The sequence below is a fragment of the Coturnix japonica genome, unplaced genomic scaffold (genome assembly GCF_054131305.1).
Source record: "Coturnix japonica strain WE unplaced genomic scaffold, WE-NBRP24 Scf040, whole genome shotgun sequence".
In the NCBI taxonomy this organism is placed as follows: Eukaryota; Metazoa; Chordata; class Aves; order Galliformes; family Phasianidae; genus Coturnix; species Coturnix japonica.
In genome coordinates, this window is record NW_028188943.1 from 3,630,967 (window position 1) to 3,656,762 (window position 25,796).

Sequence of the window (25,796 nt, forward strand, 5' to 3'; positions counted from 1 at the left end):
AGATGGCTTAAAGCAAAAGTTCAATTAGGATATAGTAAAAGCAAAGCATCACACAAGAAAGAAAAGTGTATGTCAACAGTGGAAAGGAGACAGGTAAAGACAGTACTGCAAATGACTGATCCTGATGGGTTCTATAAAATAAAAAATAATACCGTTATCTTTATAGTTATCTTCAGCCTGACTGCTCCTTCAGTACAAAGTCAATTTGTGAAACATTGCTGTGGGGTACCTGTGAGAAAAGCCTATCATTTCTTAAGTTTTATTTCGCAAAGCCTGGTTATTCATAGAGAAATGTAAGATATTCAAAACTACTATTTGTTCACAGAAAAATAAAGGTAAAACGCTGCATGTTCACTGCTACGTACAGCAGGTTAGCAGGGCAATAATCTATCAACTCTTAGCAAGAGAATAATATCATCTTTGTCTATAGCAGCCGGCAGTGGCTCCTGTCCAGCAGAAGATTAGACCATCTATCCAATCTGATTTGAAAACTCCCATGTTTCTAATGTCATTCCTAGAACAGAAATAGTGCTTGATCATTTTTTTCCTGGCATGGAGGCTGTTAGTCATTCATGCTGACAAATAAAATTGGTCAAAGCCACCCTGGCCATGAAGCTGACCTGAGCACTTCGCAGACAGCCACAGGCAGGATCTGCCTTCCTTTCTTCTAAGGGGACACACGCTACTGCAAGCACCAGCCCCTTTGGCTGGTTGCTGGCTTGCCAAGACTCAGCTGTGGGGTGCCACATGTGGCACATACACAGTAAACAACAAGCAATTCCTTTCCTTCCTATTAATTATACTCCATGAATCTCTTAGCCAACACTGGGATGTTGCGCCCTGCTGACTCCTGCACAAGGTGAAGCAAAGGAGTTTGGGTCATTCAAAGTTAAAAAATAGAATAAGGTCTGTCAGAGGTAGGAAGTGGGAATGACACAAGCCTTATGAAACCCTGAGGAGCTGAGTCATACACACACAGATCAGTGAGTGAGCCCCCAGGCTGCTGAAGAAAATCCCTGCCAATGTGACCCAGAGACAAAATCCTTCCTGCACCAACCTGGCAAGCAGTATAGTCCTAAGCAAAACTGTCGTGGCAGCAAAGGGTTTGGGGGAACAAAAGAGGACATCTCTTCTGAGGTGGGGTTGGATACACATGACCACTGGTGGTGGTTCACATTGCTGTTTTCTCCAGCCTCCAAAAACAGGCACTCAACAGCTGCCACCTACACAAGCATCAGGACTTAACTGGCCTTATAGAGGAAATCTCCTTTACCATAAACTCCTTCCAGTTCATGCTCTCTAAGCATTCCAGTTCTTCTCTTTCAGCCCTTCTATGCAGCTGGAAATATACAGTACAGGGCCTCCTCTCTTAGGCACAAGCAAGCAGGATTTACAATCTCCTCTACCTTGTATTCCTGCAAATAAATCAGAATTATGTGCCTCTGTGCAACAGGATGGCATTGCTGACCACTGATGATCCGCTATTACCCCTTCTGGCACCCAGCTGCCTAACTGCTCATTCCCTCTTTTCTATCTGTGCATTTAATTTTCCCTTTCTAAATGCAGTATTTACTCATGTCTTTATTGAATTTCATCACATTGATTTTTGGACCGTTCTTCCAATTATCAAGATGGTTTTGAACATAATCATGTTCTGCAAAGTCCCTGGGCCTCCCAAGAGGGCTTCCTTATTCTTAATCTGAGTTGTTAATGAAAGTATTGATCAAAAGAAGACCAGGGCTGATAGCTGGTGGGTCTCACTTGAAGCATCTTCAGGGTGTGACAGCAAGCCCTGGATACTGCTCTTGGAGCACATGGGCTGAGCCACCTAAACAAACTCTTTACAGAGATTTTATCCAATTCATATTTCTACACAGTGGTAATAAGAATGTCACTGTGGGAGCTTGGATCAAATGCTTTAGTCAAGTCAAGATGGATTGAGATGATAATGTTGACTGCCTTTCCCTTCTTCATGATGTCCATTTCTCTGAGACAAAAGAAAAAAAGAAATTACAGTAGCTTAACAATTTATTCTGGACAAATCCATGTTGGCTTCTCTGAATTACCTTATTATCTAGACATTTACAAACCACTCTGCCATTTGTCTAAGTGTTTTTCCAGTGACTGAAATTGGTCTGCCTGGTCAATAATTTTCTTGGTCCAAACCTAACATTTTAACCTAGATTTTTTTAAATTCTTCCAGTCCATTGTGACCTCTCCTCCTTTTCATAGCCATGTTTGTCCTACAGGCCAAGCATTTTAGTGCAACTAATGCACTGCTATGTTATAATATACACTTTGCAAGTCACTACGGATGCCTGCAGCATGGGTAAATTGTTCAGATACTGGTTTCTGGTCTGTGGTACCTTGTCCATACCATGTCCCCTCTACATTCAAGAATACAACCTTCAAGAAAATCACATGCAGAAATGTCTTTTGCCAGACACTGGTTCTGTGGCATTGCTGAAAATCTGCTGATGACATTTATTGTTATTTTGGTCAGTTCACACTACAAATACATGAATGTGCCCCCATCCACAGAAAAAAGCAGGACAACACTTCCCTCTGTCCATGCCTCAGGAGTTCTGCCTTTGAGTAGAGGCTTGTATTCAATTAGATTGGAAGCTGCGTATGGGCTTGCACAAAAAATCACTAGTCTCTGCTTAAAATCAAGGATGTATATAGTACAAAGACTTCCTAAAATTCTCACTAATGGTCTAAAATTGCTCTGGCTAATTCTTCAAATACTGCAGGGTATATTTAAGCTGATCCTGATGATGAGCACATACCTGTCTCATCAAAACATTATTCAACTTGCACTTCCCTATTCTGAACTGTGCTTTCACTCCCTTTTTACATTAATCACATTAAACAGTCAGCCTTATACACTTATTTTAAGATTAAACAACATAGCATCAAATAGTGCATTCTTCTCTATACTACTCAGTATTAGCTGAAAGCTGGTTTTAGTAATGAACGTATATTCTTCATTCCTCCAACTTCCAGTACACTTCCCAAATATCATCCTTTCCTTTTTATGACCCTGGATAATTACAGCTCATTTTGTACCTTCATCTCCTTTAATTTTCTTTGTCTTCATGCCACATTTGGTCTGCATACAAGAGACTTCTTCCATTTTATTGCTATCCTATTTTCAGCCTTCCAAAGCAGCCTGCTGCAGGCTGATCTGCAATAAATTGCTCTGTAGGTCACACCTTCTGGAGCCAGGCTGATCTCTCGTGTGTTCTGGTGTGAATACTCCTTGGATTTCGCTACAGCAACCTTTAGTTTGAGCCAGGAAGCAGTTCTCATTTCTTTCCACCATCACAAGAAATGTGTTTCTTGTTGGTTCCTGGCATCCAGAAACACCAGCTCATTACCAGCAGAGAAGAAATCTTTCACAATCTCCTCCTGCTAATAACAAGCTGCCTTTATTTTTTATTTCTCTCCCTGTATCACTCTCCTCCAATGTCCTGGGATCTGCTGTGGTGGAAGTCTCTTCTGACCATCAGCTGACCAAGTATGTTGACTTCTGGTTTTCTTGGAGCGAACAGCTTGTCCCCCCCTTGCTGCTAAGACAAGGTAGCACCTCTATAACAACTTCCCCAAGTATCCTCCATCAAAGCACTGCCAGCTATTCTTCATTTACCGCTTACCAGACTTCCCAGCCTGGCCCCATTCATAGCCCTTGCTGCCTCACTGAGAATCTCTTGCTAGCTATTAAAAGTGAAGCCAAGGCCAGGCACCTGGAGGAAAGCATGCAAGAAACAAGGCTGCTCTCCTGAAACTGGTCACAAGAGACCCTCCAAAATGTCTGACCTAGAAAACACAGGTTACTTCACTCACATGCAAAGTAACTCCAGTGTTAGTCAAAACACAAAAGGACAAAAGGATTCCTTCCCACGGTTAGTTGGGATAAAGGCAAAGAGTGAGCTAAATCCAGATGACTCACCTCAACTTGCAACAAAAATGACAATTTTAATGAGCTGTGATAACGTCATGCAGACTGCTTACTCCATGATATAGGTCAAAGGAGCCCAGTCAATGTTTTTCACCAAGTCTTCATGCAAAAGCTGCTCCTGGGTCCAGAATGTACTTTGACTATATGATATCACTATGCTGGGAGAAGATCTGGCTGTGCCATAGCTTCTTGTGGGTCTAAGCTTCCTGCTTGATGTAAATACACCAGGCAGGAAGGAAGCAGCCATGGTCGGCTCCAGCCAGTCTCTAAGTGAAGAAGATCTGAACAATGAGGCGGCCAGCTTGCCCATCTTGGAGCCGAAGTGTCTGGGTACAGCATAATGAGCTCCTGCCCCAAGGTGCTCACTTGGCCAAAGGGATCACTGGGCTGTATCGAGGCTTTTTACCATTCTTGACTATTACACTGGGAACCCGACAGCATTTCTGCTGTGGTACATTGAGAAAGAATGTGACAAAATAATAGGTTTCGTCAACATTACCTCAAAATACATTAGCACTTGATTTTGTTCTCAAAAGACTTGCAGTAAAAACATCATCCCCATCCCTGATCTCTAGACATGGTACTGGTAAAAGCAGAGCAGATGGGTGAATCCAGGTGCAATTAAAGAGGAACAGCTGCTCCCAAGAGGAAGAATCATGTCTGCTGAATGGGGAAAGTTGGGCTGCCTCTTTCAGGCTGAAGAGTCTTTGCATACCCAGAAACCTCAAGAAGAAAGCAACTGTCAAGAGTGCAGTGCCACTAATAATACCTTTCTACTACTGCCTGAGATGTCTGTGTGGGGAAGAAGCTGGAGACTCTTTCACAAGGGATGTGACTTTCTGGGCCAGGAGACCGGTGCCTGCCAGGAGCCTGTATCAGATATCCCAGGAATATCCATCTGAGCCTCTAACTCTAAGACCATGTTTGTCATTTACAAAGATTAAGGCAGGTGCCACCAAGAGCCACAAATAAAGCCCTCCTTCTGTCACTGCCATACAAAAATATATTGTGACTAGATACTTAACAAAATGATCTTTAAGCAGCACAGCTGGAATGCGAAGACAGATATACCCAGCTGAGCAAGACCAGATGATATTCACCCTAAGGTGCTCAAGCAGCAGGTGAAACAATCTCTAAATCATACATAATTATCTATGGAAGCTAGGAGAGGTCCTGGAGGATAGGAACAAGGCAAAAATGTCCCCAGAAACCCCCAAACAAAAGCTAGCATGAAAGATTATGTTAAAAGACCGTGGACCTGTAAGCCTACCTCAGAACCTTGAGAGCTGGAGCAAAGTATTAAGTCATCAGTATGCATCTATTGTCCAAGAAGATAGGGAGCAGTGAGTATGGGCTTGTCAAGGAAAGATCTTTTCAAACAAAATTGATTACCTTCTCTGACAGGGTAATGGGTCTACAGGATTAGAGGAAAGGAGCAGATGTGATTTACCTTTAATTTAGTAAGGCTTTTGGCATACTCCTTGCAATGTTTTAGAAGCAAGCTAAGAAAATTAAGTCTAGATGTAATTACAGTGAAGTGGATGAGTGATTGAAAAAATGAATCTGCAAGAGTAATGACCAGTGACTTCCTGACCAGTTGAGAACAACAGTAGATGGTTCCCACAAGGGACCATCCCAGGTCTTGTTCTATTCAATATTTTCATTAGTAAGTTGCATAATGGATGGCAAAATACACAAGACAAAGGTTTCTGTTATTATTATCAGAACTCAAAGATAACTTGACAAATTGGAGACTCAGTCTGAAAACAATAAGACTAAATTTGATAAAGACAAGTACGGAGGTACACAGGAAGAAGAAAGCACATAAGTAAGTGGAAATTAGGGAATTTCTAGCTAAGTGGCAGTAGTGCAGAAAAGGATCAGAGGATGGTGCAGGAATCAGCAAAGTGACACTGCCAGGTCAGGGGGATTACAGAAATCTTTTTTAAAGGGATTAACAGGTATGTTACATCTAAGACTTTCCAGATAATGGCTTCAGTCCATCAGTACTGGTGAAGACATCCAGACTAACTCATTTTGATGAAAGCACTTCAGGAATGATACTGTAGAATCCATGACACCATAAGCAGAAGAAGAGGACACTCTCAAGGGCTCTGCCAGTTCTCATTTCTGTGAATCAGGAACAGTCTCCTTTTTCCAGAAATGAAGGCTCACTCTGATTCTAAATTCAGTCTCACTTCTCACGAGTGTACTGCACGTCGAGTTCAACCATACTGTGACTGCTTCATCCACTGCAATAGATGAGACTGCTTTGTACAGCAGACAAGTCTTTTGAGTGTAAGAAAAAGTTGATGGAAAGATATAAATAAAAACTACTTTGATTTACATTCATATAAATAAACACTTAAAAATAAACCCAGTGAAGAATGTTCCTATTTGGAATCTGGATTTTCTTTTAAATGCAAATGTTTTGGCTATGACAGCAAACTAGAGATATGGGAGCTGCTAAGCAGAAGAGAGTCCTTGGCGCTCTTCCTTCCACTGTAGAAAAATATGTCAATACTTTGCTGTAAAATTATGCAACAGGGCAGAATGGATCAGATCAGAGAGCAGTGGAAGCAAACTTGTCCCCATGACATCAGCTGTTAAGAGACAAGGTTTGTAATTAGTACCTATTCCTAAAGGTGAGTAATATTTAACATTTGGATGTACCAATTGTATTAGAGAGAAAATGGTTTAGACAGCTGATGAATGTAAAAATGTTCAGAGATCCCAATACCCTTCAGTCTAATTTGGGCTTCCTTCTTTTCTCTTGCATTTGTAGTGAGCAGTTCTGGTCTATGGTACTGCCCACTGGAAGCAGAACAGAGATTTAATTGGCCGCCTCCTAACTCTACCTACCATCATTTTGTGTAACACAGCTTTCCTGATAATAAATATGCCAATCACAATGGTTAGAGTGGCTCACAGGCTGGAAAACAGTAAGCAGGTACTGAAATGAAGGTAGCTTCTTCACCTACAAAGAAGTTGGGCATCACCTGAGCCAGTCTGGCAGGACTGCATTTCTCCAAGCAAAGAACTGGAAGGAAGAATTCCTCAGCATCTGGAAAGGAAAGCACAGCACAGGTGCATCTGGGTGCTCCCAAAGACCATCCGTCACCTGCACCATGAGTGTGAGGTTGGTGTAGGCTATTTCACAGGTACAAGCTAACAACAGGCTTATCTGATGAAACAGAACTTGCTGGAGGCAATAGCAAGAACCAAGCTTTTCTGAAAGCCTTTTTGTTGATGATGGTTGGTTTTGTTTTTTTTTGTCTTTTTAGTACTTGAAAGCTTATTGATAGCTGAGAGAAAACTTTCAGATATGTTTACCAACACTGAGGACTCCTTGTAAAACAAACTTCCACGTCTGATTTAACCCCATAAACGCTCCTCTTTGGAAAATCACTTCTCCCCCACAGCTGGACCAACTGCCTTCCACCTTTATGCCTTTATCTTGGAAATCGCTACATTTTGGAAGCCCATGAACCCAGGGGTGCAAGATCAGCTTACAGTAGTAAAGAATCAGACCCACTGTACCACAGTGCCTTCAAACACCACACATGAATCTGGGATGCAGAAAGAGGATAGAGAAAGCTCTAGCAAAGAGAGTACTTGGTGATAGAGGGACTCAGCACCAAGCTGAGCAGCAAGCATGGCATGGAAGTGACGCTGATACAGGGCAAAGGCCCAGCCTGGGGCTTGTGCATTGCTCATGCTTCACAGCCTCAGATTTATCTGGAGGAAGCAGAGTTCAGTTATAAATAGCACTGGATAAGGGCTGGCCCTACTTTCAGTTTGTTTTCCTCCTGCTGGGAGGCGGTTGCTCTGCTTTGTACCAGGGATCTGCTTGCTTATTCCCCTCACAGCACTCCTTGCTGCATTTATTAGGCTGGTACACCAGCAGCTGAGGAGCACGGACCCAGTCATCAGACTCTCTCCTGTTTGTCCTGTCAGTGGTAGAGTTTTCATGTCAAACAGAACACAGCTGAATGATGGGTGCCAGAGGCCAGAAAACTCAGGCATTTTGACCAATTGGAATTCACAGCTCCTGGTTTCAATTCTGACTCTGCTCACTGGGCAAGATATTCAATTTACAGACAAAATAAGAAGTTCCCCACGCCTTGCGCAGGGAGAGCACATGGCAGGCAGGCTCACATCCAAATCCCCAAGCTTTCTGACGCTGCTAAATCAGAGACAGCATCTGCAGTGTTACTGACAGAAGGTGCCCATCATTGCAGGGCTGGGGCCCTGTCCCCAAGCACACCAAGTTGAGATGCTCACTGCAGCATGAGAGGGGTGGGAGCTGTGGCATCCCCTGCCCCCTGCAGACCATGACTTTGACCTCACCATACCTGCTCAGCCTGCTCTACCATTACCCTGCCCTTACCTCTACATCATCTTCCTTGTTGTTTTGCAGGCTGTGTCACTGTTGTTAAGACCCACATGTGCTTTCTACACCTAGTCTGAAAATCCTGCTATCAGCAGTCATGTATTACAGGCCACGTTTTTTCCACAGAGACCCAACGGAGCTTCTCAGTTTCTTTTAAATATTTAGTTAACGTTTGTGATGGCCATAAAGCAGCAGAGGAAGATTCAGAGATCCATGTAACCAAACAAATGCATTACAACTTCTCCGGACTTTGAAGCCTCAGGCTAACATTTTACAACATCCCACGAACTGACTTTATGTTCCATGAGTGAAGATTTCTCTGTGAACTAGCACCAGTACAACCCATGCAGAAAGCAAATTACATACACTTTGCTTGCTGTTACTGAAAAGAAATAAGCAACTTGGCAATCCACGGTGAAGTGATCTGGTTCTTGAGTAAAATGGATGGGGAGAGAAAAGAACAACACAGCACTAAAGAATAATCTTTTTAGCAAGCAGCAGTCAGAGCAAAAGAAAGAAAATAAATTCAGCGTCTGTATGAAGTACAGAGGGAAAAGCAGCATCAAAGGGGAAAAAAAATTTCTTCTCAGACAAATGTTACATGATCTGCAATGCTTTACAAGAGAATTTCTAACCTGCAAGAATCCCCACTCATGGTGCAGTTTAGAAGAATAGTTAAAGAAACGAAATCTCTTGCAGATACAGTCTGATATCATCCCAAAACATATAACATTGAAGTTAAAAAACAAAGGACTTGGTCTATTATTGTCAAAGATACTTAGAAAGAAGCATTTGGGCATTAACTTTTCTAACTTGAGAGTGCCTCACAAAGTGTCAAAAAGGATTTCAACAAGGTATAAACATGATGTAAAAGATTTTATCTAGCATTTCCACCACAGCGCTGCCTTGCAGTTTCTACCACCTTCACCATCACTCTAAATGAGCGTAAAACTTTGAGACAGACTCCTGTGGTTCAGCAGAGCATTCCCTGAAGGGCACTGAAAATTGTCAACATGGGGACAAGATTTCTTACAGCAAAACCATGACCGCAGTAAGTTCTCCCAGCTCTAACAATGACCACAAAACTGCCGTTCTTTACCATTTTCTACAGCAAGCAAATGGCAATCCCAGCCTGCCCCTGGTATTTGAGTTAACTGCTGGGAACAGAAGTGCAGTTAACAGCTGCCCCAGCAAGGAAGACTGTGACAGACGTGATCCTCAAAGCCCCCGTTTGCTCCATGGACACTCTTCTCAAACCTCTGTACTTCTGTGCATGCACTCAGTGACTGAAGTCAAGCTGCCATTCTCATGTGAGGATACAGGGGCCTCTTTAACTCTTGGGACATAAGAGGTTAGCAAAACATGTAGTGTTTGTGTTGGGCCAGGAATGCAAAGCAAGGCTAGCAGCAGAATAAAAGTAGGAGAAACATGCAGGTGAAGACACTGAACTGACCCAGTATGAGATGCAGTTTGCTTGTATTATCCTATAAGTTTTGTGTTAAATGACCCTTGCCATCAGGTTTCATCTCCCTTATCCCCTACACTCTCTCACTTGCCAGCTCACATGCCAAGCCATCCTGCTTCTCTTAATCCCTATTTCCAGCCCAGACTTCTTGGTCTAAGGTCTATGATGCTCTTCCTTCTCCAAATTTCTGTTTCTCCACTGAACTTATCCCCTAACAGTATCTCCATGGAGCTGAATAATGTTTTCCCATGGCACTGCCCACAACAAACACATAGTTTGTGCTTCTTAGCAGTGAGAGTGACAGCAGAAGAATCGAGCTTTTTCTGAGATAGATGATCTTTATTCGGACCTTGATAACAACCTTCTGCCTCTTCTTTTTCTTTTATTTTCTTTGCAACAAACTCTTTGTTTGCCTGAAGCCAAAGAAACAAAATATTATGCGAAGCAGTAACATCTTAGAAGCAAAGCAAGCCACAAAAGTTGTTTGTCTGACTGCAGATGACAGATTTAGGAGACTGGCCATCAGAAATGTGCTGGTGTGACAGTGGGTTATGAACAAAATGATTTTGCTTCTAAGTAAGTGCAGCAAATACAATCTGCTTCCTAGAGGGGCCTTTTTTGTTTGCATGTGAAGCTGTGCCCAGCAGCCTGGAGAACAGCAAGCCATACTGGCTTTAAAGGAGCTCTGCAACTGATCTCATTTACTTTCTTCAGCAAGCCAAAACCTCACCAGGTGAGCCTGGGGTGGCTTCATGAACTGCTATGATTCACTGCAGTTATTTAAGGATTTATTACCACAGAAAGCAGAGATGGAGAAGAGATCAATCAATTACAGAATTACAGAGTAAGCTCCAGTGAGAGAGACTCAGAATCACTAAATATTCAGAGGGACCTGTAAGGCTCAACCACTCCAACTCCTGGCTCCACGCAGGACAACCCACATTCAAACTCTGTATCTGAAAGCACCGACAAAACACTCCTGGAGCCCTGGCTGTGCCCGCTGCCCTGTGCAGCCCATTCCATGCCCACCGCCCCCTGGTGCAGAGCCTTTCCCAAACCCCTGCCCTCCCCTGGCACAGCTCCACGCTGTTCCCTCAGCCCATCACTGTCATACAGAGCAGAGATCAGCGCTGCCCTCCGCTGTGAGGAGCTGCAACTCCATACATTCAACTGGTAAAGCAACGTGCAAGCTGGCATTCACTCAGGTTTCCTTCAGGAGTTCGCAGGCTCCTACTGTGCTGCCTTGCCCATTTTGTTCTAACCACGAGCATCACGTTTAACCTGAATGGCATTTGGCAAAGAGTTAGTAGGCAGCAGCCAGCCTTTTCTCCTCCCATGTACAAGCAGAACGCAGAAAACAATTCTTTCAGGATGCCATCTCAAGCTCCATGGCGCCAGCACCACGGCAGGCCAGATCAGATACAGTACATGCACAAAGAACCGGGTTGTTTTTCAGACTGGTGATCTCTCCATAGCAATCCCAAACCAAGCTGTGCTCGTGGGTTGGCCTGCCACTGCTAAGACTTGCTCCAAGCGCAGCCAAAATAAATATTCCCTTTACAGACCTTAGGGTCAGCGCTCTGCACTGAGAGTTTGGTCAGTACTGCTGACTGGAAAAAAAGGTGAAAAAGAATATGTCAGTCCTCTGCAGCAGTGCTGGCACTGTACAAATCCCAGAAGCAAGCAGAAATAAAGTCCTATGGGAAGGTGGACAAGAATCACGTGGCAGAAACAGATCTGTTGAATAAGATGTGCTTTAAAAGGGAAAGTGAGCAGAAGAACTTTGACACAGCAAATACTTTATCACCCAATCCCTGTTTCTGAACTGTTCCAGCTTCCAAATGCTTCAAACCTAAAATATTTCAAATATTCAAATAATGAGGAGTAAGAAGAAAAGCACTCTTTTAAGCTGTGAAGAAAAAAACAAAAGGCCTTTCTTTTTTTTAAAAGTTGAGAAGTGAAAACAAAGCTCAAAGGCTGACAATGGGAGGGGATCTCAATGCTGAAAGTCTCTTCCCAGCAGGTTGATTCTTCTACCTGGAAGAGATTGCTCTTGTGGGTCCCGCATGCCAAAGTCTAGTCAAGTTGTGCCGCTTTGGCTACCCTAGTTAAGATCCAAAGCCAAGCTCTGTGACTGAGACACTGTCTGAATGATGGAGATATCCTGTCTAGGGGCACGCTTTATAGGAGTACTCAGTGATGGAGATGATGGGTTTGAGGTGCGTGCTGCTTGTTCAGTGCACTGTTTCGATTAAAATGGGGTTTAGTCTAGCCCTACAAAAACTCTTGCCCAGCAGAACATGGTATGTTTGGCACAGCATCCCAGGATATGACAGCTTTTAGCTCACTGATCTGCAAGATCATTTCCAATTTTATGTTCCCATAAAAGCTAAAGCTTTGGTGACTGTGATAGCCACACTGCGCTGTATGCATATACATTTGTATGCCTTTGTAATTGCTTATTCCTTTATTTTCTTTCTTCATAGTTCTGACTTTGGAACTTAATTGGTAGTGAAGAGTGAGAAATATCTTCTTTAAAACAAGCCAAAATTTTCCTCCTTTTATATTGCAGTACAGCTAAATATAAAGAAGACATTTGCCAAATCCAGAAGAAACCACTGTTAGGATCTTTAAAAATACAGGAGCCAGCATCAGATGTATGAACTCACTAATAGGTAACAGAATTATAAATTCTACATTAGATTATTTTTTATCTTAATAATGGGTTATTTCATTGGCTTTTTTAAATCCGAACTTTCTGATATACTACTAAATTACTGAAGATGAAATGGCTAAAGAAAAGAGCCGTCAGGCTGTTTTACTCACTTCCTATTTTGCTTTCACTGCAAAAACAATGCACTGTTTCAAAACAAAGGAGCCAGGCAGTCCAGAGAACAAAGGTTTTTAATTGTTCTGGAGAATTTTATTACTTTTCTAATTAGTCTTCGTAGGCATGGGCTTGCAGTCTCTATATCAGTGAGGATTGCAGAGGATAGTCTAGACATAGAATAGGCTTTAGACTGGTGGGGGTATTGGTGTGGGTAGAACAGAGCATCTTCTTTGAGCCAAATCTGAGAAACAAGACATCACTTTCTAGAACCATTAAATGTTAGATGAGGAAGAACAATACAGTGTCTCAACATGACAAATCATCCTCCAGGACTGATTTTCTCCCAACAGAAAGAGAGAAAACTCTCTATAATCCTTTTGCCTAATATTGACAAATAGCTACAGTTCAGATCATTCCAACAAGGTGTACAAGCTCTTTTCCTGATTGCCGTGCTATCTCCTTATTACTAACTTTGCACACTCATTTTACAGCAAGGTAAGCCAGACACTCCAAAGTTTACTAAAAATACAGGTACTTTACTGAAGAGAAAAAATAAGGATAATAATTCTCAGCACTCAACCTCTGGAAATAAAACAAACAAATGGGAACTTCAGGCTTACTCATACCTACTTCTGTCCATATCCAATATGTGGTTTCTTTCCTTTGCAGAGATATCTCCCCGGAGTGCCTAATAGTTTTCTTCACCTCTGAGCTGTCAGGCAGTACACTACAACTTCTAAAAGCTCCTTACAGATTGCATCTACTGCTGCATGTAGCTGCTGCTTTTCTGTATGCATGAGGCCAACTTGAGAATGCTCTGTCTTTCCCCATTTTATCAAGGGCACAAATGATCTGTGATTCTGGCGTCTCTAAAGTGCAGTAGCAACCATGACCACCTCTAGCATGCTGCAGCAAGGTCATGGAAAGCTCCATGTAGGATCTACTACTTTGATTTTATTTATTTTGTACTGGAAGCCTGAATGGCAATTGGAGAAGCTTGGAGTTTTCTGCCTTTGGGGGTGTGCATGTGCAAAGATAGATTCTGTGTATGTGGAAGTACGACACACTGTACAGTGAGAACAATCCAATGTTGGGGTATCACATAAACCTGTAAGAAGAGCTGAAAATGTCTGCTGGAAGAAAAGCTTTGTCCAGATAGGCAGCAAATACAAAATTTAGATGTCCTCCAACATGTTACTTTTGCATCACTTATCTGTTTATCACAAACACCACTGTTGCTTCTGGCAGGTCCCACATTTACCTGCAAGCCCCATTGGGATGCCTTGATTTATTTATTTATTTTTTAATTGAAAGATGAAATGACAAGGACCTGTGATTAGGGGACAAATCATACATTATGTGACAAAGTACAGTGAATACTGACCGTGTGCATAGAGGTATGTCTACATTAGGCAGCAAAGCCTAAATCAGGTGCCAGCAAAACCTGTAGTCCAGACCACAATATGCACAACTGCACCTCAGCAGACCCATGCAGACTGTGCTAAAGTCTGTGCTGCCACACTTTCACTGCTATGAACAAGATCAGACCCATATATTCCTTTTAGTGCTCCAGTCCTAACTCAGATTATACTGTAGACATAACTACAAAGCTATCTGGATGTAGCGATATATTCACTCCAGTCCTTTACAATATCCTCTCTTTGGAGGACAGATGCTATGGAGGCATTTTAAAAGGCATTACTTTAAGAGCATTACCTGCACACTGCAATGCTTAGCTCACTAGAAAACTTCTCAGTCAACCACAGGGTGCTGTGTTTTGAATCTCAGTGACAGTCATTTCTGCAGACAGCTGTCCTTGGGTTTGTTGTGCTCAAAAGAAGTTGTTTTCAAGGCTGAGGTATGTGTTTTAGATGGTTCTCATTACTTATTGCCATTGGATTCTGTGTTTGGAGCACAGAAAGCACTGTATGCTGGTATATTCAGAGGTGTTCAGTTTCTCCCCAAATGTAAATAATTTGTAATAATGAAAACTAAGGAGAAATAATTCTGTAAGTACATTTTGTAAATGTGTTCAGTTTCTGTTGAGGACCAAGGATTCAAGCAATTTCCTTGCCTTCCTGTGCATTTCAAAACAAGCTTTAAATACAACTTAAGTATCATACACTAATGCATGAATTAAGCCAACACTTCTGCCCATACAGCGTATTTTCCTGCTGTGCCTGCACTCAGCTCAATTAAACGTTCAGTTTGGGGAAAGAACACTCACCTGCCACACTGGATCTGAGTGCTTTCCTGACTTAGCTCTGCTCATGTAGCTCGGCTGGGAAGTTGCCTTCTTAAGGTTGTAGATGGCCACATTGCCATCATAGAAGCCCACTGCCATGAAGTGGGGGTGGTCATTATGGATATCCAGGCACATGATGCCACTCTCACTGCTGAAGACATACTCTGGGAAGGAAGGGTTCTTCATAGTGTAGAGCACAAGCATGCCACGACTTTGCTTCATGAAGTCATCTAAACAGAAAAGAGTTTTGCTGTTAAGTCCATTCCTAAGATTCTCTGCTATTGAGATATATGATCTGACAACACCTATGCCCCAAACCAACCTGCATGCAAGGTTATGAGAAACATACTGCTGGTGGGACCAAATGATCATGTTGAGGTGCCTGCATCTGAACATCCTTTCCGCCACTGATATGTCAGAGATGTAGGGACAATGTGTGTATGAAGAGAAATTACTTGTTCTAGCAACTTTTCTTTCTAGGATGGAAATTTGAGAGGCCTTGGAGGAAAAGCACATTTCAATGTCCATGACAATTCTTTCTGTAGGTTTGGATTTCATTAACACTGCACACATTCAGGCAGAATCAAGGATAGATATATTTCCAGTTCTGCACTGCCAATATGTGATGTTAAAGCTCGCACTCTTTCTTAGAATCATAGTCTCATTTAAGTTGGAAGGGACTTTTAAAGGTCAGCTGGTCCAACTCCCCTGCAATAAGCAGGGGCACCCACGGCTCCATCAGGTCCTCAGAGCCCCTCCAGCCTGACCTTGGGTGACTCCATGGATAAGGCATCCATCACGTCTCTGGGCAATCTGTTCCAGTGCCTCACTGCCCTTTAGAAATCTAAATCTCCCCATTTTCATTAAGAGCATTTCACTGAAGTATGTGTAAAGCATCAAATCTACTGCCGATACAGAGAACTGTACAATGCACAAGTCACTGCACCTTTATGTTCAGCTTATGTCCTACATCTCTTTGTGTGGCACAGAAGTTCTTCCTAGATAAGACTTTCCATTTTTTTCCTTTCCTGCCTACTTTTACCTCTCCTCTGCGCTGCCTGAAATTCTCTCTTCTAAATAGGATGATCTTTCTTTTGTTTTCTTTTTCTATTCTGTCCTGACTGTCCTCTACAGGTTTTTCTGCTTGTCTAAAAACCAATTTCTAAATTCTTCTAACAGGGAAGAGAAGCTGCTGATGTAGATAACCTCTCCAGAAGCAAAAGAGGAGCTTTCCTAATCTATCAGCCAAGTACTCTCTCTCAGGGCATCCTAGCCATCTCTACAAACATTTTATTTTTATGGTCAAATGCCTTCTGAGAGACTGTATATAGGAAACAAATTAACTGTTCTCTGTACTGTAGGTACACTATACTCATCTTATTTCCAGAACAGAGCTTCTTGCCTTGCCTAACATTTTGACCACCCTGTAGGATAAGGACTGTGGTAAATGTGTGCCGTAGTGATAACACTAACTTCAGAGTACTCTCCTTGTCAGGAGGCTGAACCCAAATCAACATACAGGTAGGTACAGGCACTGCTGACCTCAAGTTTATCATGCCCACATAGAACATCCAAAGAGTTACTTTACTAACTCACACGTCAGTAAAACTACTGTTTCTGCATTGTGTTTGGATGGTCGACTTTCCAAGTATGCTGCAATGCTTCTCATGGGTCCTTCTGTACACTACAGCCAGGCAGGGAAAAGGGTTTCCTTATTTTGCAGAAAGACAAGATTCCAAAACTAGCATCACTTCAAATGTATTTGACCACAAACAGCATTATTAGCATATTTTTTTTGGAAGAGGGAGAAACTTCCTAGAATTCTAGATGAAAAGGAAACAAACTTGCTTTCCCCTTCAGAGATTTTCCCTGTCCTCAGAATCCACAGACTTGACTTTGCCAAGTAATGTCACTGAAATGGGATTAGGTTGAGGTCCAGTCCTGACAAGTAGAATCCTTCCTCTCCTCAGAAGCAAAGACACCCAGGAGGCTGTAAAGATGTCCTACTAGCAGTGACTCACATTAAATGGACTAGAAAGTCACATCTGTTGGACAGCCTTTGAGCTCAAGCTGAATTGTGCTCTTACTTCTCCTGAGGTATGCTGAACAACCAGGCATATTTCCAACATCTCCATGATGCGTGTTCATTTTCTACCTGTTGGCACTGAGTTGAGGTGTTTTGGATGGCTGTTTCCTGTGTTCTCTATGCAGAGAGCAGAGAGACACTGCTTCAGAGAGTGATTCAGCCCACCAAAGATTTGAATTAATCTTGTCCAGGCCACCACTGTGGATGCAGGCAGCTTACTGAGATAATGTTGTAAGAACACAGCGAAGCAAAGGGTGCAAACTCAAGAACTGGCAGTAGTTGCTGCACCCCAGATAGAGTCAAAAGCAGCAGCTTCAGATCAGAAGCAGCTGCACTGTGCTGCTCTGCACTGCATGGATACGCCATCACACACTGGAAGAGGTTAAAGCATCTACCTTTTGCAGACCCATAAAGTGCAACTTGAAATGTGGCTCTTTTTCAGAGATATAAGGGCTGGAGACACTAGAGATACTGGACAGTTATTCTGACAAGCATGCCAGCAGGAGTTGTATTCCACTTTACAGGAAGACACAAAGCAGTGCAGCAAAAAGAGAAAAGTGAACAGACTCTTGCTGTAATGAGGAAGAGCTGTATGTGATGAGGATCCTCAGTGTTCAACTGAGCAGAGGTTACATATAAGAGCCTGACACATAACAAGTCCTTTTTGGAAGAGAAGCTTTGCTAATGACAGATGCAAACGGCATTATTACTGGTCTAAACCGGGAGAACTGAGCCTGAAAGTATCACATGCAATCGGAAATAGGTTTCAAACCAACCATTAATGCAATCTAAAATATTAATCTGCATTTGCATATATAGTTGGGCAGATTCGACCCAAAGCCTTTTCAGAAAAATACTGATTTAGAGGGAGAACAGTACCTTGAAATATCATCCTGCTATCTGCCATCACCCCATGGCTCATGCATATAAATCCTTTGTTCTGAGGTTTACAAACCTCTGTTTATAAATCTGTCTGCATTAACAGATTTTTTTCATTTATAGTATTCCATAGCTGAACTTAAAATCATCATCACTATTTGTTCAGTATCAGATGAAGACATTATGTTCATTGGACAGAATCATTTTTTTTCATCTTTCCCTTTCGGATCACCAAAAAACTCATGAGCCATCCATGTTTCTCCTCCACTTCTTATTACATACTTGTTGGCCAAACCTGGAAGCTCAACACAACAGCCAGAGAGTGGTGCCAGTAACAATGCTTGGGGTAAATCCCGTATTCATCAAAATTTAATCTTCAATGGTCATGAGTTAAAGTAGAGATTTTTTACTACAGAAGAAGGCAATGCTACAGTTTCTTGTGTCTTAATCTTGCAAACTATTTCATCTCTGGAGGGCTTAAAACCCCAAACAGCACTGCCTTCTATCTTAAATCCTAAGATACATGTCTTTTTATAAACCAAGACCACCAGCTGACTCACAGATACAGCTTGTACCAAGAAATCACCACGCTAAAAGGAAACACCATTGCTTAAAATCTGCCCATCTATAAAAAGAAGCAAGAGTTAAAGTAGAGATTTTTTACTACAGAAGAAGGCAATGCTACAGTTTCTTGTGTCTTAATCTTGCAAACTATTTCATCTCTGGAGGGCTTAAAACCCCAAACAGCACTGCCTTCTATCTTAAATCCTAAGATACATGTCTTTTTATAAACCAAGACCACCAGCTGACTCACAGATACAGCTTGTACCAAGAAATCACCACGCTAAAAGGAAACACCATTGCTTAAAATCTGCCCATCTATAAAAAGAAGCAAGACGGGGAAGAACGGCTGCGAACAGCTGCTTGTATCTGAGCATCGCAGCTGCAGAAGCACATCTACATTCCTTTCCTAGATATGCCCACACTGTGATGAGCTTGCTGGCTGGGGCTCTCTCATTTAGGGGTGGATTTTGGAGAAGCCAAGGGCCGTGGCTGGCTGTGCTTTTCACCCAGCTATGTGATATCCCCCAATGAGCAGAGATCAGTTTCAATGACAAAAGTTTTGGTACCCAAAGAAGCAGCTCAGCTGCTTACTTGCCTTTCAACTGTTTAAACAGTAGAGGACAAAAAAGGTTATCTGCAGTCCACTGAATGTCCCTAAGTAAATTATTATTATCTCTCAGTGTTATAAAACCCTGTGCATAGTCTAAGCGTATCCCCATGCTACAACCTGCACAGCACAGATGACTGAGCAAGTCACAAATTAATGAATTCTCAATACATTTTTCTTCTATCAGTGAACAAAACCTGTGCAGTGTGGCACTGAGCACAGGTTCATCTACCCTGCTGCAAAACACACTGGGTGAGCTTGTGCTGCTTCAGCAAGGCTCTCTCCTCACTCACTTAAATAGCTCTGACAACTCCACACTTCCCTGCAGTTGCAGAATGGGCATGCTTGTAAGAAGTGAAACGGCTGGCAAGTCGAGCATTACTGTATGCCAAATCTTCAGAAAAATCAGGAAAGAGCACATTTTTCTGTGCAGCTCAGAGAATCTGAGTAGGCTGACAAGGACTAACAATAATAACTGGAAATTTTATAGCACATCAGAGTTCTTTAAGCATCTGCAGCACTACTTCTCATAGCCAAGGGAAAGAGAAAGGTGAATGGAGGGACTGCCCAAGACATCACAGCAAGCTGGGAGTAGAACTGGGAGTAGAACCAGGACATCACAGGGCTCTGCTCAAGGTTGCCTCAGCCCAGGACCCCTGAGAGATTTCAACTGGAATCAGTGAAGCTCACTCTGCTTCTACTCCTTATAACAGCCACCAAGTATATTGCTGTTTTGACACAAACATTTATCTCTGTGGATGTGGCCATGAAACTCACTGTGGGCAGGGGAAATTCAACTTACACCAAACAACCCAAACAGTCCCTTCTCAGAAAAGAAAATGTTTTGAGAATTCCTTGATTTGTAGCTCGGGGTCAGAAAGCCTGGCCTTTTCTATTTCATAGCTCACTGGTGTTACAGGTATATCCTGTTTTGAACCCTATGACTTGTTTTTGTCTGCACATGCATTCTTCACTTGAAAATCTTGAGATACAGAGAAGCCAAATCATTTTATAGTTTGAATGCATAATAATGTGAAGTGATTAAGAAGTCACACCTAACTCCTTATTGGACTTGTCTGTCTTGCCACTATTAATTCTCACTCTCTTTATCTTGGTTGGATGGAGGAGTTCTTTCATACCTGGCATTTCTATTCATTAAGTTACTTAAAACTGAATGTAAGTCAGCGTTCAGTGCGTATTTGATAACTTTCTCAGTCTCAAGTTAAAAAAAGTTGATTTATTTTCACCAGATTGGCACAGAATACCAGCCAAAAGTGCTGCCTTCAGAGCTGCAAAGAGAAATCTGCTTCTCAGTTATGTGGGGAACTGTAGAATATTAAGGAATTTTCCAATGATGCGGAGTCGTTCAAGTGGGCAGGACTTGTGCTCAGGTCAGACAAAATTCACATTCAGCCTGGATTTCAACTGGATATATTGTTCTCTCTCCACCTTTATAGCAACTTCTCTACCTCTTGAAACAGCTTGGGGCTCTTTCTGAGCTATCTGCTGGTTTTTATGCATTCTTTGAAAAGCACTGGCTCCAGAACCAAATGTGGTATTCCAGTATCCGTCTCAGTAATGCTTAAGTAATCTCTCTGCTGCCACTCAGGCTTCACTGTTTGCGCTCCAAGATCATGTCCACCCTCCTTGTCAAAGTTTCACACTGGAAACTCAGATTTATTGCTTGTCCACAAAAGCCTACTTTTTATTTTTTCAGAGTTGCTGCCTTCCAAGACACAGCACTCCTCCTTGTTTAGAGAGGTATAATGTTATATTTGGATGCATTAAAATGCATTTGGTTTGAGTAACTCCCGTTGACCACAGAATTAATCACTGACAGCCCTGTTCCCAGCATTTGCAACTCCACCTGTCTTTTCATCAGTCACACATTCCTTCTGTTGTGACTTTGTATTTCCATCTTGAGGACCAACAAAAATAAAGCCTAGCTCCAGGGCCACCACTGAACTCAACAGCATCCCCTCCAAGATGCTGTCTGAGCTGATAACTCCACCAGTATTTGTTTTCTGCCATCTGTCAGTGGAAATTGAATCCCGCTGTTAAAACCACCTGTGCTGGGCTGAGCTCAGTGAGCATTTCCCAGCTCCAGGGATAAGCAGATGCCCTCTGGTCAGCAGCAAGCTCTGCAAGCTTGGGGCAATCCCCTCAGTCCAGCACTGGCAAATTGCAGACCACTTTGGTTTGTGCTGATTCAGATGTTGGAATGTCACATTTAGTATTCTGCCTGACACCTTCCACCAACTGCTGGACTAACTCCTGGTACTCCTGATCAAGTTAATGTTATTAGTTGTGGCTCTGTTTGGGAAGCACAGAACTTGCAGTTCCGATTGGAGAGAGACAAAAAATAGGATTTTAAAGTCTTTTGGAAATTTTAGAAAAGACAAAATTGACAGGCAACAAGGAAGGCTGTAATTTACACATGACCTGAGGCCATGCCACAGCCATAATTACTGCTATGGGCTCCACACATGTCAGAATCAAGACTCAGACTCCAGAAACCCAGACTGATAGATTCAAACAGCCGGTATGGAAACAAGCTGACACGCATGTTTGCATCTTACTCTAAAACACAGTCCAGCAAAGAAATACTAGAGACACTGCAGTCAACTGGTACAACAAAAAATAGATTTGGAAACACCAGTGCAAACAAGTTCAAGTAAGGCAACATTTGTTGCTGCATGCTACTGGAGAGTCTCAGAGGCAGACAAGAACAACAGAAAACAGGATGAAAAGATACCGTGCCTTCCTGAAAGCAGCAGGAGTATTTGACTTGCAGCTCAGCACTCCTCTGGTTCACATGAAGGAGAGCAGGTGAGCAGTGGAAAGAAAAGAAGTACATAACTGAGCTGAATTCACAGAGCTATAAGTAGTGCCAGACTTTTCTCATACTGATGAGAAAGAGCTTTGCATTATAGGTTTAGCAGATTTGGTTTTGCAATGTAAACAGTGCAACCTATTGTTGTGAATACTAACATACACACTGAAGATACTCAAATAAAAGGGAGAAAGAGTCCACACAATGAAGAGCAGCAACTGGGAGATTTGTATTCCAGACCAGCTAATGTGGTCTAGGCTCTTTCTTCTCCATACTTCTCATAGACTCCTGAGGATATACACCTCAGAAGAGAGAAGAAAAGGATGACTGATGGGGGCTATGTAATATCTATCAGTAATGTCAAGAGCAACACTCCTGCTGTTTACAGGAATATATTCATGACCCTCAGACAGACAAGTTACCAGTCTCACACAACACATAGCTCCTCAGAAACCAGGTGGTGAAGGACATTCCATACCCCAAAACTCAACAGGGCACTCATCTCTGCAGAGCACTCCAGAGCTGGGAAGTCAGACTAGTGCTGAACCAGCTGGCACACAGCTGGCAGCCACTGAACAACCGACTCTACTCTTGCTCCTGCCTTTCTTGTTTTGGTCAGCTTAAGCTGCAGACTTTATAGTGTTTTATTATTTAATGCACGAGGCTCTACATCCTCTAACCCTGTTCTGAAAAAAAAAAAAAAAAAAAAAAAAAAAAAAGGCATATTTTATGGCGTTTGCAACTCACTAAATATTTAAGAGTGCCATCAAGTGGCAAAGAGCTTGTTAGCGGCAGGAGGCTTTGAGGAGGCGCACATCATTCAGAAATCCCCTGGATCACACAACAATCAGACCCCTACAAATGTTCCGCTTTCCGATAATCACACCAGCCTGCTGTTACTGCAAACAAGCCAGGCTGCTGGCAGATCAGTACTCCTGGCCTGATGGGCAATGAGGGGGTGCACACGCTGCAGGAGATGCTGATGTGTTCTATAATTAAAGGACAGACACGTTAGAGTTTTATGACGGTGCTGCAGTCTCTTGAAAGCAGACAGATGCCTGATGAGACAGACATGTGCAGCCTAGACCTCAGAGGTGGCAATTAGAAATGATACCACAGCTCAGAGAAATTTCCTGAAGGCATTTGGCAGAAGTCTTAGGTTTCACTGAGGAGCACCGAAGTGGCAGAGATGTCTGCACAGGTCAACCTGTGTTCTGTTTTGAACAGGCGTGCACTTTCAGTAACAGTGAATATGAGAGCAGCCATTAAGGCTCAGACACCTGTCCCTGTCCTATTTTCAGCAGCAGCTGACATCAGATACTTAGAAAAGTGTATAAAAACAAGGCATTGATGAAGTGATATTTTTTTCCGGAATCCTGTCTAAATCCTTATTAATTTGTCATTAGGCATCCCCCAGGTCCCCAAAGGTCCTCCTCCCACTGTCCTGTGCAGAAAAAGGCAACTGTTGATTAATTCTGGACAGCATCTTTCAGCATTCCTGTTTGTACGTGGATGGAATATAGGCCAGATATTTAGTTCTTCTCACATTAACTTATTTCTTTTTGGCTTGCTTTTATTTTTAGTGCATGAAATATGGTACATCTCAAGCAGATCTGTGAAGAATTTAATTGGTGATTAGTGTACACGTATGAGTGTTTTTTAAGAAGTACTAAATGTAGATCTCTCAGCAAAACAATCTGTTTTCTGAAAAACTGAGTTAAAATAAAAGTAACTTTTAAAATAAAAGTAACTAACTTGTCAGTCTTGAATAAAGGCAGCCTGTGGTGTAAATGGCAACAAATCAACAGCTTTCAATCCTTTGATCAGGTAACAAAAGACAGGGAAAAATGAGAGTTACAGCAAGGGGAGGATCTTTCAGAGTGAAATTTCTGAACAGCAATCACTTGTTATAAGAGAATGGAACGGGCAGAAAGGCACATAAAGAAAGCATCCAACACCTGTGCAAACCGTGAGCCAACTTTTAGTTCACATTTAGATATGATGGGAATAAGGTAAGAAAAAAGGAAAGAAGCATATAACCACTGAATAGTTGAGGTTGGAAGGAAGCAACCAGTCAATGCTTAAAGCAGGGCCAACTACAGCCAACAAACCATGTGGCATCCACAGTTCTAGTACCTTGAGAATCTACTGTGCTATATTCTCTTTTATGTACTCATCAAACAGTAAGAACAGGTGATACTGTCACTCTACAGATATCTCCTATGTAGTGCTGCAAAACAGCTCATCAGGCACCGTGTGGTTAGAGGAGCTGACAAATGCTAATGAATCCCATTTGGAAGCAGATCTCCAGTCATTTCTCTTATAAACTTAGGAATCTGATGAATTGATGAATTCAGGGCTGAACAAGTTGGCAACAGCATGTTGAGCTATACCTGCAGCCTGTCTTTTATGGCAAGTAAGACTCCAACAGCAATTCATTCCTAAAATTTAACTATGACCTGAATCCAGTGTAATACTTTTAGAAAAAATAAGGATGCTCTGTGCACAAAGTAAACCTCCAGTTCTCCACACAGGAAATTCATGTTCTTCCTGTCTTGTAGCTGGCAAAACAGAAGTGCAAAGCAGTCATCGAAGAAACAACTGAAAACTGTTGACGTGTTTTGCAGATTAGATTTCTCCCTGATACAGAGCTGTAAACGTCTCTGAATAAATCTCATTCCTACCTTCTCTAGTTGACTTCATGTAACAATATCCTAACAGTCATTTTATCATCTTTCATCTATATCACTGCAAAGTGATATCCTTGAGGACAAAACGTGGCACTCACTGAAATAGGGAAAAAACAAAAAGAAAGTGCAGAGATTTAGAAGAAGATTCTCTTCTAAAACCTCAGAATTTTGTCTGTACTTATTTTTCAGAGGCCATTTTTTTTTAAGTGTTCCTGATGGAATCACAGCATAAGGTGGTCTATGATACGAGTCAGTGGAGGTTAAAATCCAGATATTCCTGGGCATGTTCTGATGGTTTAGCAGCCTGCCAAACGCTATAAGGCAAGAAGTTAAGAATTAAAACTATGACTTAATTCCCTAACTTGCAGATCAGTACAGATAAAAGTTATACTGAATAATGCATATTTTTGTTGTGAGTGGCAAAACCAAAAGGCTGCTCAAAAACAGTTTTAATGTCTCTCAAGTTTCAGCTCTAATGAAAACATTATATTAGACAGATTTCCTTCAGGTTTTACAGATCCCCACTGTTGAAAAATGATAATCTTTCATCTCCAGAACAAAAGACAGAAAAGCTTTAGAAGAATAACCCTTTATTGGAGTACTATGCAATTTCTTTGTACCATTCGGCCCTACAAATAATGACAAGCTATCTAAACTCAGGAGCTTACAAAGTAACTTACATATCACTAGAATTAATGATGGAACGAGCCCTATGCAGATGTGTAAATTCTAAGGCCAGAAGAGATGGTTGTGATGAAATAATTCAGCACATGTCCCTATGCTTATTTACTTCCGCTATTAAAAAAATCAATTCATTTCCAGTTTTCTGATATCCCTGAATTCCATTTCAGAGTGTACATCAAGGCAGAAGAATATAGCCCCCACTGTAAGGGTAGAGCAAGTCCGAGAGTGCCTCCTTAGGCTGAATGAGTATAAGTCTATGGGGCCAGATGGCGTGCATCCCAGGGTCCTGAAGGAGCTGGCTGAGGTGGTTGCTGAGCCGCACTCCATCATATTTGAGAAGTCATGGCTGTCAGGTGAGGTCCCGGATGATTGGAGGAAGGGTCACGTCACTCCCATTTACAAGAAGGGGAGCAGGGAGGACCCGGGTAACTACAGGCCGGTGAGTCTCACCTCTGTGCCTGGGAAGATGATGGAACAGATCCTCCTGGACAACATGCTTGATCGCATAAAGAACGAGCATGTGATCCGAGACAGCCAGCATGGCTTCACCAGGGGAAGG

The 25,796-nt window shown here is 42.3% G+C and overlaps 1 protein-coding gene across 2 annotated transcripts in view; it reads right to left on the reverse strand.

Moving 5' to 3' along the window:
- The window catches only part of LOC146753034 (dynein axonemal intermediate chain 1-like), a 34,927-nt gene extending 19,772 nt beyond the window's left edge, over positions 1 to 15,155 (reverse strand). The window contains exons 1-2 of one of the 2 annotated variants that reach the window (XM_085531017.1): positions 14,877 to 15,155; positions 12,602 to 12,890 (exon numbers count right to left, since the gene is read on the reverse strand). In XM_085531017.1, coding sequence (XP_085387143.1) covers positions 12,684 to 12,890; positions 14,877 to 15,116 — 447 coding nt within the window. In that variant the 5' untranslated portion in view covers positions 15,117 to 15,155 and the 3' untranslated portion in view covers positions 12,602 to 12,683. Of the gene's footprint in view, positions 1 to 12,601; positions 12,891 to 14,876 lie in introns of those variants that run through there. The other variant, XM_085531016.1, reaches the window with a different exon arrangement.
- Positions 15,156 to 25,796: the final 10,641 nt, after the last annotated feature.